Source organism: Phragmites australis, chromosome 1, assembly GCF_958298935.1.
Source record: "Phragmites australis chromosome 1, lpPhrAust1.1, whole genome shotgun sequence".
NCBI classification, from domain to species: Eukaryota; Viridiplantae; Streptophyta; class Magnoliopsida; order Poales; family Poaceae; genus Phragmites; species Phragmites australis.
This window is the reverse complement of record NC_084921.1, coordinates 32,674,763-32,688,210: the sequence shown is the minus strand read 5'-3', so window position 1 is coordinate 32,688,210 and position 13,448 is coordinate 32,674,763. Positions and strand designations below refer to the sequence as shown.

Sequence of the window (13,448 nt, the reverse complement as noted above, 5' to 3'; positions counted from 1 at the left end):
AGAACACTCTTAGTCTTTGCATAACTACGATGCACATAGTCAAAAAGAAAAGAAAAACACAAAAAAAAGTTCATCATAAATGGAAGCAGGAAATGCTAAGACACGCCTATCTTCCTACTAGGCTGTCACCCATACATCAAATAAAACACTCCTTGACCATCCTCTCTAATTGCTGACACGCCACTACAACCATATCCCGAGAATCATGTTTCTGTAATATAGCCTAGGTACGAAACCAGTGAGTACACAAGTAGATTACCTGCAAAAGAGAAGAAATATTTTTTTATTGAACACCATATCATTCCTGTATAACCGTAGTGACTAGCAAATAGCAAGCACCTCCAATAGAACTTTCAGTTTTAAGTCTTTCCTAATACCCCTTAGTAAGTACAAAACATATGTGATACACTACGAGGCTTGAAGATCCCAAAGCTGCATGTATGATGGACCAGACGGCTTGGGCAAGACGGTATTGGAGGAACCTATGTTTAATTATCTCCTCTTTGTGACAAAAGCAACAATTTATACTGCCTTACCAATTGCGCTTAGCCAGATTGGTCTCTTGTTAGAACTACTCCTCGACGTAAGTACCAAAGGAAAATCTTGATTTTGAGTGGCACCTTCAATTTCTAAAGGCATTTATTAACATTGGGAACATCACTATGCACTAAGGCAAGATAGTGAGACTTCATTGAGAACTACCCATTTGAGGTTATGTTCTAATGGAACTCATCTTGCTCCCGAGTAAGCCTAATATTAGCGATTTGAGGGAGTAATGTATTCCACACAACTAATTTTGGCCCTATAGGGTCCCTTCAAAAAGAAACATTCGGAGCGAAGGTTTGGAGAACCTCTGCTATAATATTTTGTTTGTTTTTGACTATGTTGTACATGTATGGATATTGTTCTCGTAGAGCTGAATTTCCCAACCACTAGTCTTCCCATAACCTGATCTGGGTGTCATCTTTGATGGTGAAGGTTCCGAAGCAGAGAAAACCTTGCTTCACCTCTTCATAAGGCTGGCCCAAAAAAATATGAGTCCCCAACCCTCCACTGGACCTGCGATAAGGGCTTAGAGCCCAAGTACTTATTGTGTATCAGCTGTTGCCACATGCCATCAGACATGAGTAACTTGAAAAGCTATTTGTTGAGTATGAAAATATTCTTTGTATCTAGATCATGAATCCCTAAACCCCCTTGATCTCTGAGGTGACACAATATGCTACATTTAGCTAGGCGATAATTTTTCTTTTGGTCGTCACTTTGCCAGTAGAACCTAGAACGAAAATAATCTAGTTTTTTAAGCACCCCCTTGGTATAGCAAAGAAAGACATCATGCACATGGGAAGATTGGTAAGCGCTGAGTTTATCAATGTCAGACACCCATCGGTTGAAAGGTGTTTTCCTTTCCAACTACCGAGTCTCTTCTCAAACCGTTCTACAACCCATTTCCAATCTGCATTCCTCAGTTTTCTATAATGAATAGGAATGCCTAAATACCTGTCAGGGCCCCAAACTCGGGTTCTTCTGTGCCTCCTGTATCAGTCATTGGATCAAGTAGTTGATACACATAGAATTCAATAGAACAATATCAAAAACATACTTTGAATAAAAATAATTACCTGAAAGGGGCGAAAGATGTTCTCGTGGACAAGGATTCACAGCGGACTAGCTAGGCAGAAGAGCCTACATCGGAGTGGAGCGAAACAAATAGTGCAACCCAATGCCACAAGCAACTTGGGTGCGGACGCGACATTAAACTTATTCTCTTTAACTTCATCTGGGTTGATGTTGATCTCCATATCAACAGTCTGAAAGCAACAAGACTGAGTACAAAAGGTACTCAACAAGTCCTATACTAGTTCAAGGTGTTGATAGATGCATAATGGATGATTCAAGGATAGGGCTTTACAGTATAGTTTTAAGTATAAAGCAATTTTATGCAGGTATTCAATTGAGTTCTCTAATATTAACCTTTAAACCAATTTGAATAAGAAAAACCAAGTGACAAGGTATATTAGGGGGTTTTTCGGTCCTGGAGGGGCTACACCTCGCTCTGCAGTTCCTATCATTATATCTGGTGTATCTCTAGTACCACACAACTCCTGACGGATTGAGCCAATAACCTCATCACATGGACATCTAGTCCAGACACTCACTCATCAGGACACACACACACACCTGGAGTCTAGTCAAAAAGGTTCTGCTTTTGCATGTACATGACCGTGGATACAACTATTCAAATAGGTCTACACTCTGCAGAGGTTATACACTGTACCCACATGATATTCTCAGCCTCCAACCGTTGTAAGCGGAGGAGCGAATCATACCGAGACACTTCAATCACCTTTCCTGCCGAGCTTTTCGACGAGACACCCCAAATACTAGAGGCCTTGTACTAAATACCAGGTTCCATTTTTTAGAACTTGTCGGTCTCTGCACATTCAAACAGAGGGAGATATAGTCATTTGACTTCTTGTTGCTCTCAGTCTCCTAGTATCCAGTGATAAAAAAGTCAAGTACTACCCATACAGGACGTATGGTTGCACTGAGGTGGCTTAACCATGTGGCGAAATAACTCGGTCCTTAAGCGACCAGGACATGCATATTCTGGCAATGAATACCATAGAGATAACTCAAGCCCGCAAGAGCATCCTCGATGGGAGTACTACTCTTCCTACCCCCGCCAAAATAGTTTTCACACATTTTTACACATCTTCCACTATATCCCACACGACATCAAGGATTTCACAACCATCAAGGATCCATGGTATATGGGTTAATTTGATAAACAGTGAATCGATATATCCGAAGAGATGCATTTTAAGGTAACGTCTCTGAGGAGACGTATTCAATCCTAAGCATGCTAGATATCAAGGCGTCGTTCAACATTAATATAGATAACGACATGAATCCTAGGTTGATATGTATTCTGGATGCTAACATTTAAGGCATGACAAGTGTTGATAGGATTAACTACTACAAGTAGTTTGAAAAAAAACGCAATACATAGCATAAACGATAATAAGTTGAGTTTTAGTTGATCTTATAGATTATTTGAAAATATTGTTTTAATATGATCAAGGAGATATGACTTGCCTCGACAAAGGTCAAATCTTCTTGTCGTTCGAGTCTTCTAGGTTCTTCATCATCGGACCTCACTTTCAGTTCCTTCCTCACATCCTTACTTAGACTCTTGACTTCGAGCCTACGCAGATTAACGACAAAAAGCACACATCGACTAAGCAATAGAACACCAGAGCAAAACCAAAGGAAACACCAAAGCGGAAGAAGAATGATTGCCAAAACAACAAAAGCTAACCTAGCGGAACAACAATCGATAACACTTAGCTAGGCGAAACTGATATACATAGACTAGTGAGGTTATCTAACAAAGCTAGGACAAGTTATTAGCCTAGTTGTTTTATTAACTATAGAGAAAAGCCTAAACAAGTTACTAATGACCAGGTGAGCGTCGATTAGTTTAACTGTCAAAAAATGATAGTTAGTATTCCTACGTGTAGGTGAGTACACGTATACCGATATAAACATATGTGTGATACTTATGTCTATATGTATGTGAGCATGTATACATATATACGTAAGTATAACTCTAGGTGACAATATGTGCTTAAGTGTCCGATTAATTATTCTAATCTATAGCACTATACTAAGGTTATGCAGTATATATTATTAATTACCTAGTGTTACTTAATTACCTCTCTAATTAAGCTATAAACTATTGCTATTGCAAAAACATACATGTAATTAATTAACTAGATTAATTTATTGCATCAATCTAATTAATTAAATATTATAAGGGTAAACCATATTTAATTACTAACGTTAAATTATTCTATTATATTCTAATGATATGTATTTATTTATTTAGTAGCTACACCGGTTATTCTTATTACATTAATAAAACTAAGATTAAACCTTATGATTAAAGCATGAAATAACAACCTATTATAAGCATTAAGTAAAAGCAAACCTATAGATAAACTTAGAAGCTATTCTAATTAACAAATGATTAAATCTACACTTACGCTAGATTAACATATGAGACTACGATTATAACCTAACATGGTTATTGAATTAATATACTTGACTCTATTTATTAAAAGACAAAATCTAAATCTAGATTAAACATCTTTGTTTCTCTGAGTATTTTGCTTCCGTTCAAAGTTTGAGGTGCGTTGGGTGATTAAAAATAGGAGAATGTCATCTATTTCATAACAAATTATTAAGACGTATATTCGCCCTACTCTAATCACCACTTTCGATCCTACACAAGTTTTAGATAGGAAAAGAGAATCATGCTAAGTGAAGTATTTGAAGTATGCATTTGAGTGACTGATGCCTAAGCAAGTGTGTATTCACGACGAAGCAACGGTATACAGGGGCGGACCTGCTATGGTGCAAGGGTATTCACCTGAATACCTAACTTTTTGCAAAAAAATCTAGTATATAGAAGCTATACATGCATGCATATACTACCAACCAGGCCAAAAGCTACCAACCAGGCCAAAAGCTACCAACCAGGCCAAAGTGAGTTGGAGTGGATTAGCTAGCAGCCAGGCCAAAAGGCAAAAGCCCATTGTGGCCACTGGCCAGCCATCACCCAGCAGCCATCGTTGGTCCGATCCCCGGACCCCAATTGCTCTCATTGCGCCGTGCTAGAGGCTGGAGCTGCTCGCCTACTCTACTGGCTCGCCTACTCTACTGGTTGCAGGCTGGAGCGGTGCTGCGGTGAAGGTTGAAGCCTGGAAGCGTGGAGCCGGACTGCTGGAGCCTTCTGAGCTCCACCAAGTCCTTGACATTAAATCCGCCATGGTCAAGGACCTGCTCATCTAGGCTAAAAAGCTACAAGTGCCGAATGCACTTTCCTTCTCCCAGTCTCTCTCAATCTGGTATATTTTTTTTTGGCCTCCATGCTTAGATCTCGCTATGTTCCCTTTATGCTATCTATTATACTTGTTGAAACAAAGAAGAATCTCAACTATGATATTATATACGAGCTTCTTAAATTAGTGTTACTTCTTCCTGTGGCAACTCCTAGTGTTAACAAAGTCTTTTCTTCAATGAATTATATGAAGAATAAGCTGAGAAATAGAATAGTGATCAATATTTGAATGATTGCTTGGTTATCTTTTTGGAGCGTGAATTTTTTGTCCAAGCCAAGGATACTGATATCGTAAATCGGTTCCAAACTACGAAAAAACGCAAAGTTGAATTGTAATTTTATTTATATATTTTATAATTTGGACTATTTGGACTATTTGTATCCTAATTTAAGCTATTATGGACTATTTCTATTTTAGATGGAACAATTTTTTTTTGCGCTTGAATACCCAACTAATAAATTCTAGGTCCGTCACGGACGGTATAGGTTGAGTAGTGCCGGTTTAGAAAGCTAAGCCAAGTCTTTCAAGTATGCACGCGTGATAACTGAGAAGTATAGGGTAGCCACAGTGTTCAACCCCTCTCCGATCTTTGTTGATATCTGGCTTTAGGGAGGAGTTCTTTTCGCACTGTTTGAATGCAATCTTCATATTTCCATCCGAACTTCGTAAGGCGAAGCCACCAGGTGCAGTTGGTTGGTTCTCTTCGCCGACGCGCCGACAGTCGTGTCCATGTCCAGCTCCTCTGGCTGCATTCCATCCGGAAGGCTCCAGTTGAGGTAGTAGAGGAGCCGTGCCACGATGAGCTCCAGGGAGGCCATCCCGAAGCCGAAGCCGGGGCAAATCCTCCTCCCGTGCCCGAATGGCAAGTACTCAAACTGTGTGCCTTTGTAGTCTGCCGTACTGTTCTCAAACCTCTCTGGCTTGAACTCCTCGGCGTCGTCCCAGTACTCCGGGCTCCTTGCGATCGCCCATGAGTTGACGATCACCCTGCTGCCCTTGGCCACCTCGAACGCACCGACATCGCAGGTCTCCCGGCACAGGCGAGGAAGAAGAAGCGGGAGGGGTGGGTGCAGCCTCAGGGTCTCCTTGATCACCATCCTCGTGTAGTGCAGCTCGTCCATTTGGGACCCATGGTCACAAGGGCTTGTGTTCTTGAATGCGTGCCACACCTCCGTTTGCGCCTTCGCCATTGCGTCCGGGTTCTTCATCAGCTCTGCCATGACCCACTCAGCGGTTGATGAAACCGTCTCCGTCCCTCCTGTGAATAAATCCTAAACCAAATTGACATGAACAAAGAAAAAAGATAGGTTAGGAGATGGGGAAAAAAGATGGTTTATGCCAAATTGATGATCAGCTGCATCCCAAGACGACATTTTATGAATTATTATGACCAAAGGAGAGTAATCAGGGATTAAAATTTCACCAAAATTCGAATTTTGGAGGCGAACAAAATATCTAATTTTGGATTTTTCTTTCGTCGACATATAGGACTCGATGATGAAAAATAATTAAAATTTTAATAAAATAATACGAATTTGTCTTTTCATCGGTGAATGAAAAAATTGTAAAACGAAACTGAAATCACTGAGAGTTACATTTACCAGAATGATTGCCTTGATGTTTGTGGTGTTGAAGGGAAACTCAAACTCGCCCTCATCACGGATCCTCAGCATGACGCTCAGAAGGTCGTCTTCTCCTCCAGTATTCTTCGCCTTCCTCTCCTTGCGCCGCGCTTCGCACTCAGCAATGATCTTGTCGAGCACACCGTCGAGCTGCCGGTGAGCCCTCCGCAGCCGGCGTTTCGTCCCGGTGACGACGTCCACGAGCCGGAGCGACGGGAACAGGTCCGAGACGCAGAACCCCGAGATGTCGCTTATCAGCACGGAGATGGCCGACAAGAACTGCTCCATGAGCTCCCCGCTGCAGCGGTCGCCGAACGCCGCGATCCCGGTTATGGAGCTCGCGCACGACACGAGCAGGTCGCCGAGGTTCACGGGCTCTCCGCCGGAGGAGCCGGAGCGGCAGAGCACCTCCCTGACGAGGGACATGGTCTCGCTGTCCCTGATGGGCGCGAACCGCCTCACCTTGCAGGCGCTGAGGAGCTCGAGCGCGCAGAGCTTGCGCAGCGCCCGCCAGTAGGCGCCGTAAGGCGCGAAGGCGACGTCGAGGTTGCCGTAGCAGATGATCTCCGCGCCGAGCAGGCTCGGTCGCGAGGCGAAATTGAGGTCGTTCACCCGGAGCACCTCCTGCGCCGCCGCGGCAGAGGAGACCACGACGGTGTCCACCTGCCCCAGCCGCAGGTACATCACCGGGCCGTGCTTCTCGGCCAGGCCGCGGAGGGCGGCCTGCGGCTGCGAGGTGAGCAGGTGGTGGATGCTCCCGACGAAGGGGAGGCCCCATGGACCAGGCGGCCGTCTCTTCTTCTTGGATTTCGCTCTGGATCTGAGGCCAAGTGACGATGCAAGGATTACAAGCAGTGAGAGGATGAGAGCAAGGAGGAAAGAGGTGATCAGTGTGTTGAGCTCCATGAACCAAGATCACCTAATTGTGGAAGAACCTATAGGAAAAGAAACATCAATGTGTAACTGAAAAAGATAATATTTGTAACTCAAAATAATTTTATATACATCCTCTCCGGTATTTACCTTATTCTTTGTGGACCATCACACCCATAAGAGAGCCATCACTCTGGATTTGAAAGCAAATTCTATACAATCCGTAGAGAAAAGATCCTCACGAGATCCTCTCTCATCTTTTCTATAGGTGTCTCTTATTCTTTTCTATATAGACACCTATGCTGCGTTGACCTCTCCCTACACTGTGTATAATACGTGTTAAGCATAGAAAAGGGTCTACTTACGAGGATATATATATAAAATTTGCTTCGTCTAAATTAGATATTTTTCTTTTTTTAAGCGATGAACTGTCAGATGAAGAAAATAAGACCCTGGGTATGTACAGACGCAGAGAATAAGCAGCCTTGCAAAACACATGTGAAGAGTTGTAAGATATTTTGAAGGCTGTCCTTTCGCTCTTAGCACCAAAATCAGTAGGACAGAGTCACGGACATGATGGAAATCTCTAGTCAGGTTCAGAGATATAGAAATAATAGACTAGAGGACGTGACAAGATGCTAACGGTGCTTTGTTGACATATCTTTTATTTTTGTGCTCTAGTGGATGTACCTAGGATTGACAGCTATCTAGCTTAGCAGTTTTTACTTTACCCTTTACTATCTTTTTAGTGCTAAGGTCACCACCAATATTTATCTTAAATTTTCATTCTTAAAAATACTATTACAGTATCTCCTATTACTATTAAGACATTTTTTATTTTTTCATCTCCAGTAGCTACCTATTTACTACTTCTACTCCTCTTTTTCTCTTTCCGATCCCGCTGTCAGCCTTTGTAAACAGTACTGCTACAGTGTTGCTACAGTAGCCAGGCCGTGTTTCAAAATATATAAAACTCCGCAAATTTGCAGCCACATATTCTCTATCCGCAACCTGTAGCATCATTGTACCATAGGAACCGATTCTGCTGGAGATGATTCCATGTGCTACCGTACCCGCAAAAGTACTGTAGCATTAGATTCTGCGAATTTGCTTCCACTGCTGGAGATAATTTGCTTCCACTGCTGAAGATGAACTAAGATGATTTAAAATATATAAATTTTGTTACTAAAACAAAAGTTACCCCGATAGGAAACATTAGCACCCGGGCCATGCAATCTGGTCTTAGCAACCATGACTGAAGTTTTTAGCACCGTTGCTAACTTATTTTTCTCCTTGACTTCTCCCTAGGACCAATAGATGTATGGGCTCTAAGGACTCCAGAGAGAGAGTTCGTAGAGAAAACCCAGATACAAGAGCAAAAGGTAGCAGCAATTGACCTATTCTGCATCTTCTCCCTTAAGGCTTGGTGCTGGCAGCGTCTAACTTTTACTCATTGTGTGGTTACGTGTGACTACCAACCAAACAAGCCCTAAATCTAGTAAACTACTCAGCACAAGTTCTTTTCTTTTACACGGCTCAACACAAGCTAATCTGGTCCGTTTTGGTTCTTACCTTGTTTTGCCTTCCTACAATACCAGACCTGCTACAAATATGATGAGTATCTATGTGTACACAGTGCATGCGTACTTCTTTGAGCTTTCCTGTAGCTTGAGCGAACTTCATTGCTGATGTAAAAAGTTGTGTTCTTGTATGTGAATTTCTTGGGTTATGAACAAGGAACGGAAAGGAAATTTCAGGTCACCTCATCCCTGATCAGGTAACACAAGCCTGCAGGCTGTCTATGCCTGCTGTAGAACACAATCAAGGGCTGCACTAGCAAATACCCTGCATTATAGTGTGCCAGCGTTTCTTGTACACGATTCAAAAATTTGTCTCCAAATTTTGTGCAGATTCACGTCCAAACCGACGGGATGATAGTCGCACGAAAAATATTAGACATATGCGCAGCAAATAACTTCAAAAACAGAGTAAAGCAAAGCTTCATCTGACAAATGGACAGAGCACTTACAGTCCATATATACCAACTGTAGAGAAAATAGTCTTATTAGACTATAATTATAATATTAATGATTAATGATAATATAGTAAATTAAGACTAATATGTTTATTAAGTATATGCTTTAGTATGTCTCATAGATATAATATATGAAGAAGTTATTGTAGTCAGGATAAAATTTGGTTGAATGAGAGAAGCCTTAGGAGATTTGTTCTCACCGGATAGTTCGGTGTATTAAAGGATATACTTAGCGGAGTATTTTAAGAAGAAGAGAAAGGCCTCACCGGATAGTCCGGTGTTAGACATGAGTGCACACCGGAGTATTTCTATCAATAGAGTTTAAGAAAGTTACACTCACCGGAAGGTTCGGTGATGAACTGGCAAAGACGATAGAGTATTTCTAACAGAGTGTGAGGATAGCCTCACCGGATAATCCAGTGCTCAATGAAGCAGTACACACTGAAGCATTTTCAGAAGAAAGCAGTTGAAGATCAACACACTGGAAAGTCCGGTGATTAGAGATGTACTCACCGGAGTATTGCATCGGAGCATTTCATGCAGAAAAGGATTCAAATGTTAAAGATTGAAGATCAACTCTCCGGATGGTCTGGTGATATATGTGTGTACACCGGAGGATCACATCGGAGTATTTTGTACAGAGAAGAATGATGTGGCTTGGTTGGCTGAAGATAACTCACCGGATAGTCCGGTGGTGGTTTGAAGGTTACACCGGATAGTTTGATGTTCACAGTGACTTTCGGTGGGAGTCTAACGGCTAGTTTCTACTAGTGTATATACCAAATGGTCCGGTGCTTGTACCACTATTGTCACCAGATCATCTGGTGTTAACAGTAAAGTTGAGCTATTTGGGCAATGGCTAGTTGGTGGATTTGAGGCATAAATAGCCCTCCACTTGGTCATTTGAATAAGCTGGAGTTCAGAGAAATACAGAGGTACTTGAGAAGACATCCAAGCCACCGAAGTGTTTAAAGTGATCATCCAAGATAATTAAACATATGATTAGTGAGTGATCAGTGCTTATAGGTCTAGAAATAGTGTTGCTACATGATTGCTGCCTAGAGAGTGGATTAAGGAGTAATTCTAGCTTGTACCGAGTGGTACACTGGTGCCTTGGAGTCATGGTGACTCACCAGCACCTTGAGAAGGAGTTGTTCAAGCTTGTTGACCCTCTGACTTGGTGTGAAACGGCAACAAGACGTTTGTATGGGGATACAGAGACCCTTGCCTTGGTGGCTCAAGTTCTGAAGTGAAGACAACGATAAGTGATCGGGAGAGAGGCTAGTTGTGAGATCTTACCTTTGTGGCTTGGTGGCTCGTCCGGGTTGAGATCTTGTCTTTGTGACTTAGTGGCTCAAGAGCTATGACCGGAGTCTTGACGACTGAGAGTATATTCTTGGTGGAGCTCTAACGTGGACTAGATGTGGTATTCATATCATCAATACCACAGGATAAAAATCCGTATACCAAGTTTGCTCTCTCTATTTTATTTGCATTTTCACATTTATATACTTGTAATTTTACTTTCAAAATAGATTGTAAACTCTTTTGATCAGTAAAGTAACACACTAGATAAACTTACAATATATTTAGATAAAAATTGATATAATTTTATCTTACATAGTTTTTAGAGCCGAATAGAGTTGAAGTATCCTAATTCACTCCCTCTTAAAACCTCACCGATCCTCACACCAACTAAAGCAAGTTCATAACTTCTAAAACGAAATGAGTGTACTGATACAGAAAACATCAGTTAAAAGCCCCATGCACCTTGGTCGTTAGGAAAATTTCATCTCAAAGTACATAGGATTGCTTATGACACGGATAGCTCAAAACAAGATTCATCGGGCGACGACGTAAAGCAGCACAGAGCAACATCTACTCGATCAGGTCGTCATCGTCATCTGACAGTGGTTGGGCTGCAGCTGCTGCCAGCACGGCCTCATGCCTGCAAAAACCAAGCAGTAAGAAATCGAGCAGCAACGAAGGTGGCGACAAAAGATAGTTTCCATGGTCAAATACTTACTGCTGCTGTGCAGCCATATCAATTGTGATTCAGGAGGAAGGAGAGCAGGGCTTTCAACAAAGTGGAGATTGACATCACTGACACAAAAAAAGTAAGTTGGTTTAGCCGAAGCCCAATAGATGGATTGCTGAAGAACAAGAAGGTTCCTAGTTGAGACCCTCACTTAGCAAGCTTCCTGACAAGGTACAAGAAAGGCTTCTCATAGTTGTAGTTGCTCTTAGCTGAGACCTCGTAGTACTGCAGGTTCTTCTTCCTGTGGAATGTCACCTGCTTTGCTTTGACCTGCCTGTTCTTCACATCAACCTTGTTCCCACAAAGCACAACTGGGATGTTTTCACAGACCCTGCATCAAGAATACTTAATTTTTAGTATTATATCATTAGGTTATTATATGTGTAAACCATTTGTTAAGTCCGGTTCTTTATATACCTGCATAAATCACGGTGCCAAGTTAGAACATTCTTGTACGTCAGCCGTGAAGTTACATCAAACATAATGATACCACACTGCCCATAGATCCTACAAATAATAATATTACAATTATTACAACATAAAGGAAATTTCTGAGTTATCTTATCTTATGCAACATAATAAAGTAACGAGCTTATAGCAAAAAGCAAATCAGATATATGTTAACTAGATGGTACAGCTAGGCCTGGATTCCAAGCTGACTCGACTCGGCTCGTTCTAGCTTGTTAACAAGCTAGCTCGACTCGGCTCGTTATGTTAACAGTCTAGAAAGTTGGCTCGGCTCAGTTCGTTAAACTCATGAGGTAACTCGTTAGACTCGCGAGCCGACACACTTTTAAGTAAAAAATACATTTTTATTTCTACTATGCTATTGATAAAGAAGCTATGAGTCTCTTTGAATTGCAAAAAATTCCAGGAGTTTTAAAAAGTTTGTTGCATAATTTTCAGCATGAATAGAGAAAAACTCCTATCCAAATGTGACTTAAAACTGTTCAACACCACGCAGTTAATTTTGTTTGCCAGGAGAAATTATCGGTCTAGGAGCCCATCTTTTTTTACAAAAGAATACGCATCAGAAATTCACCATTTCTTTATAATTTATATGTTATTATAAAAATAGGTCTTGCCTATTTTTTTAGGTTGTTAGTGCTACCTAGATCTGGAGCTTCAAACCTCACTTAATTATCAACTGCTTATATGGGCAAATTACTCTTTCGGCACAAGAAACTACACACGCATCAACAAGAGTTATCTATCTTTTGGGGGTGATCTACATGCTTGGTCTTGTAGCCAAGGTGGCGAGCCTTGTTGGTGCGGGTGGGTCTAGTGAGTCGTCAGGTGGCATCGCGTCAAGGTCACTGATGGCTGAAGGTGGCCAGGGCATAGGACCTCGGGTGTGTGCAGAAATTGTGACCTAGGAAACTAGAACAAAGGTTGGAACTGAGAAGAGATTAGTGAGAACATAGACCATGCATTGCTCAAATGGGTCGACTGATATTGTGGGGCCTAGGCTCGTTAGGCTCGCGAGTGGCTCATGAGCCGGCTCGAGTTGGCTCGTTAACTAAACGAGCTAATACGTTGAGTCGGCTTGCTATAAAATACATCGAGCCAAGCCGAGCCGAGTCGAGCCAACAACGAGCCGAACCAGCTCACGAGCTTCGAGCTTTTCGTCTACACCTAGATACAACTAACAAATAACAAGAGACGATGGCAAAAAAACAGACTCTTATCGTGAAGTAATATTTATAAGGTAAGACATCAAAAACCTCAAAGAATGATGTTCAACCCCATGATCAGAGATATGCAGATTGCAGGTCACAGGTCAGAGTGCTCTTGTTGAGCACTTTGTAAGTTATGGTTCAAAACTAAAACTAACAATCAAGTGTAAATTCAAAACTAAATAAGTGATCAATCTAACTAAAAATACCATATAGCATTAAAATAAATCCTGGACCAATAGTATCTGACAACACAAAAGGGCCTATAGTGAAAGTAATTAAAAGTAAAAAAAAAAG

General features: G+C 41.6%; 1 protein-coding gene and 1 pseudogene across 3 annotated transcripts; both read right to left on the bottom strand.

Moving 5' to 3' along the window:
* Positions 1-5,388: 5,388 nt before the first annotated feature.
* On the bottom strand, positions 5,389-7,650 carry LOC133915670 (9-beta-pimara-7,15-diene oxidase-like). Of its 3 annotated transcripts, none has more exons than XM_062358923.1 (3): positions 7,553-7,650; positions 6,509-7,464; positions 5,389-6,178 (listed from the first exon to the last, which is right to left on the bottom strand). In XM_062358923.1, the coding sequence occupies exons 2-3, from the start codon at positions 7,433-7,435 to the stop codon at positions 5,552-5,554; spliced, it is 1,554 nt and encodes a 517-aa protein (XP_062214907.1). In that variant the 5' UTR covers positions 7,436-7,464; positions 7,553-7,650; the 3' UTR covers positions 5,389-5,551. The 3 variants fall into 3 exon arrangements, with proteins under 3 accessions (XP_062214907.1, XP_062214914.1, XP_062214899.1); XM_062358930.1 differs by having other exon boundaries at positions 6,509-7,448; positions 7,553-7,618; XM_062358915.1 differs by lacking the exon at positions 7,553-7,650 and having other exon boundaries at positions 6,509-7,536.
* Positions 7,651-11,315: 3,665 nt separating this feature from the next.
* Positions 11,316-11,975, bottom strand: LOC133888737 (GTP-binding nuclear protein Ran-1-like; annotated as a pseudogene).
* Positions 11,976-13,448: the final 1,473 nt, after the last annotated feature.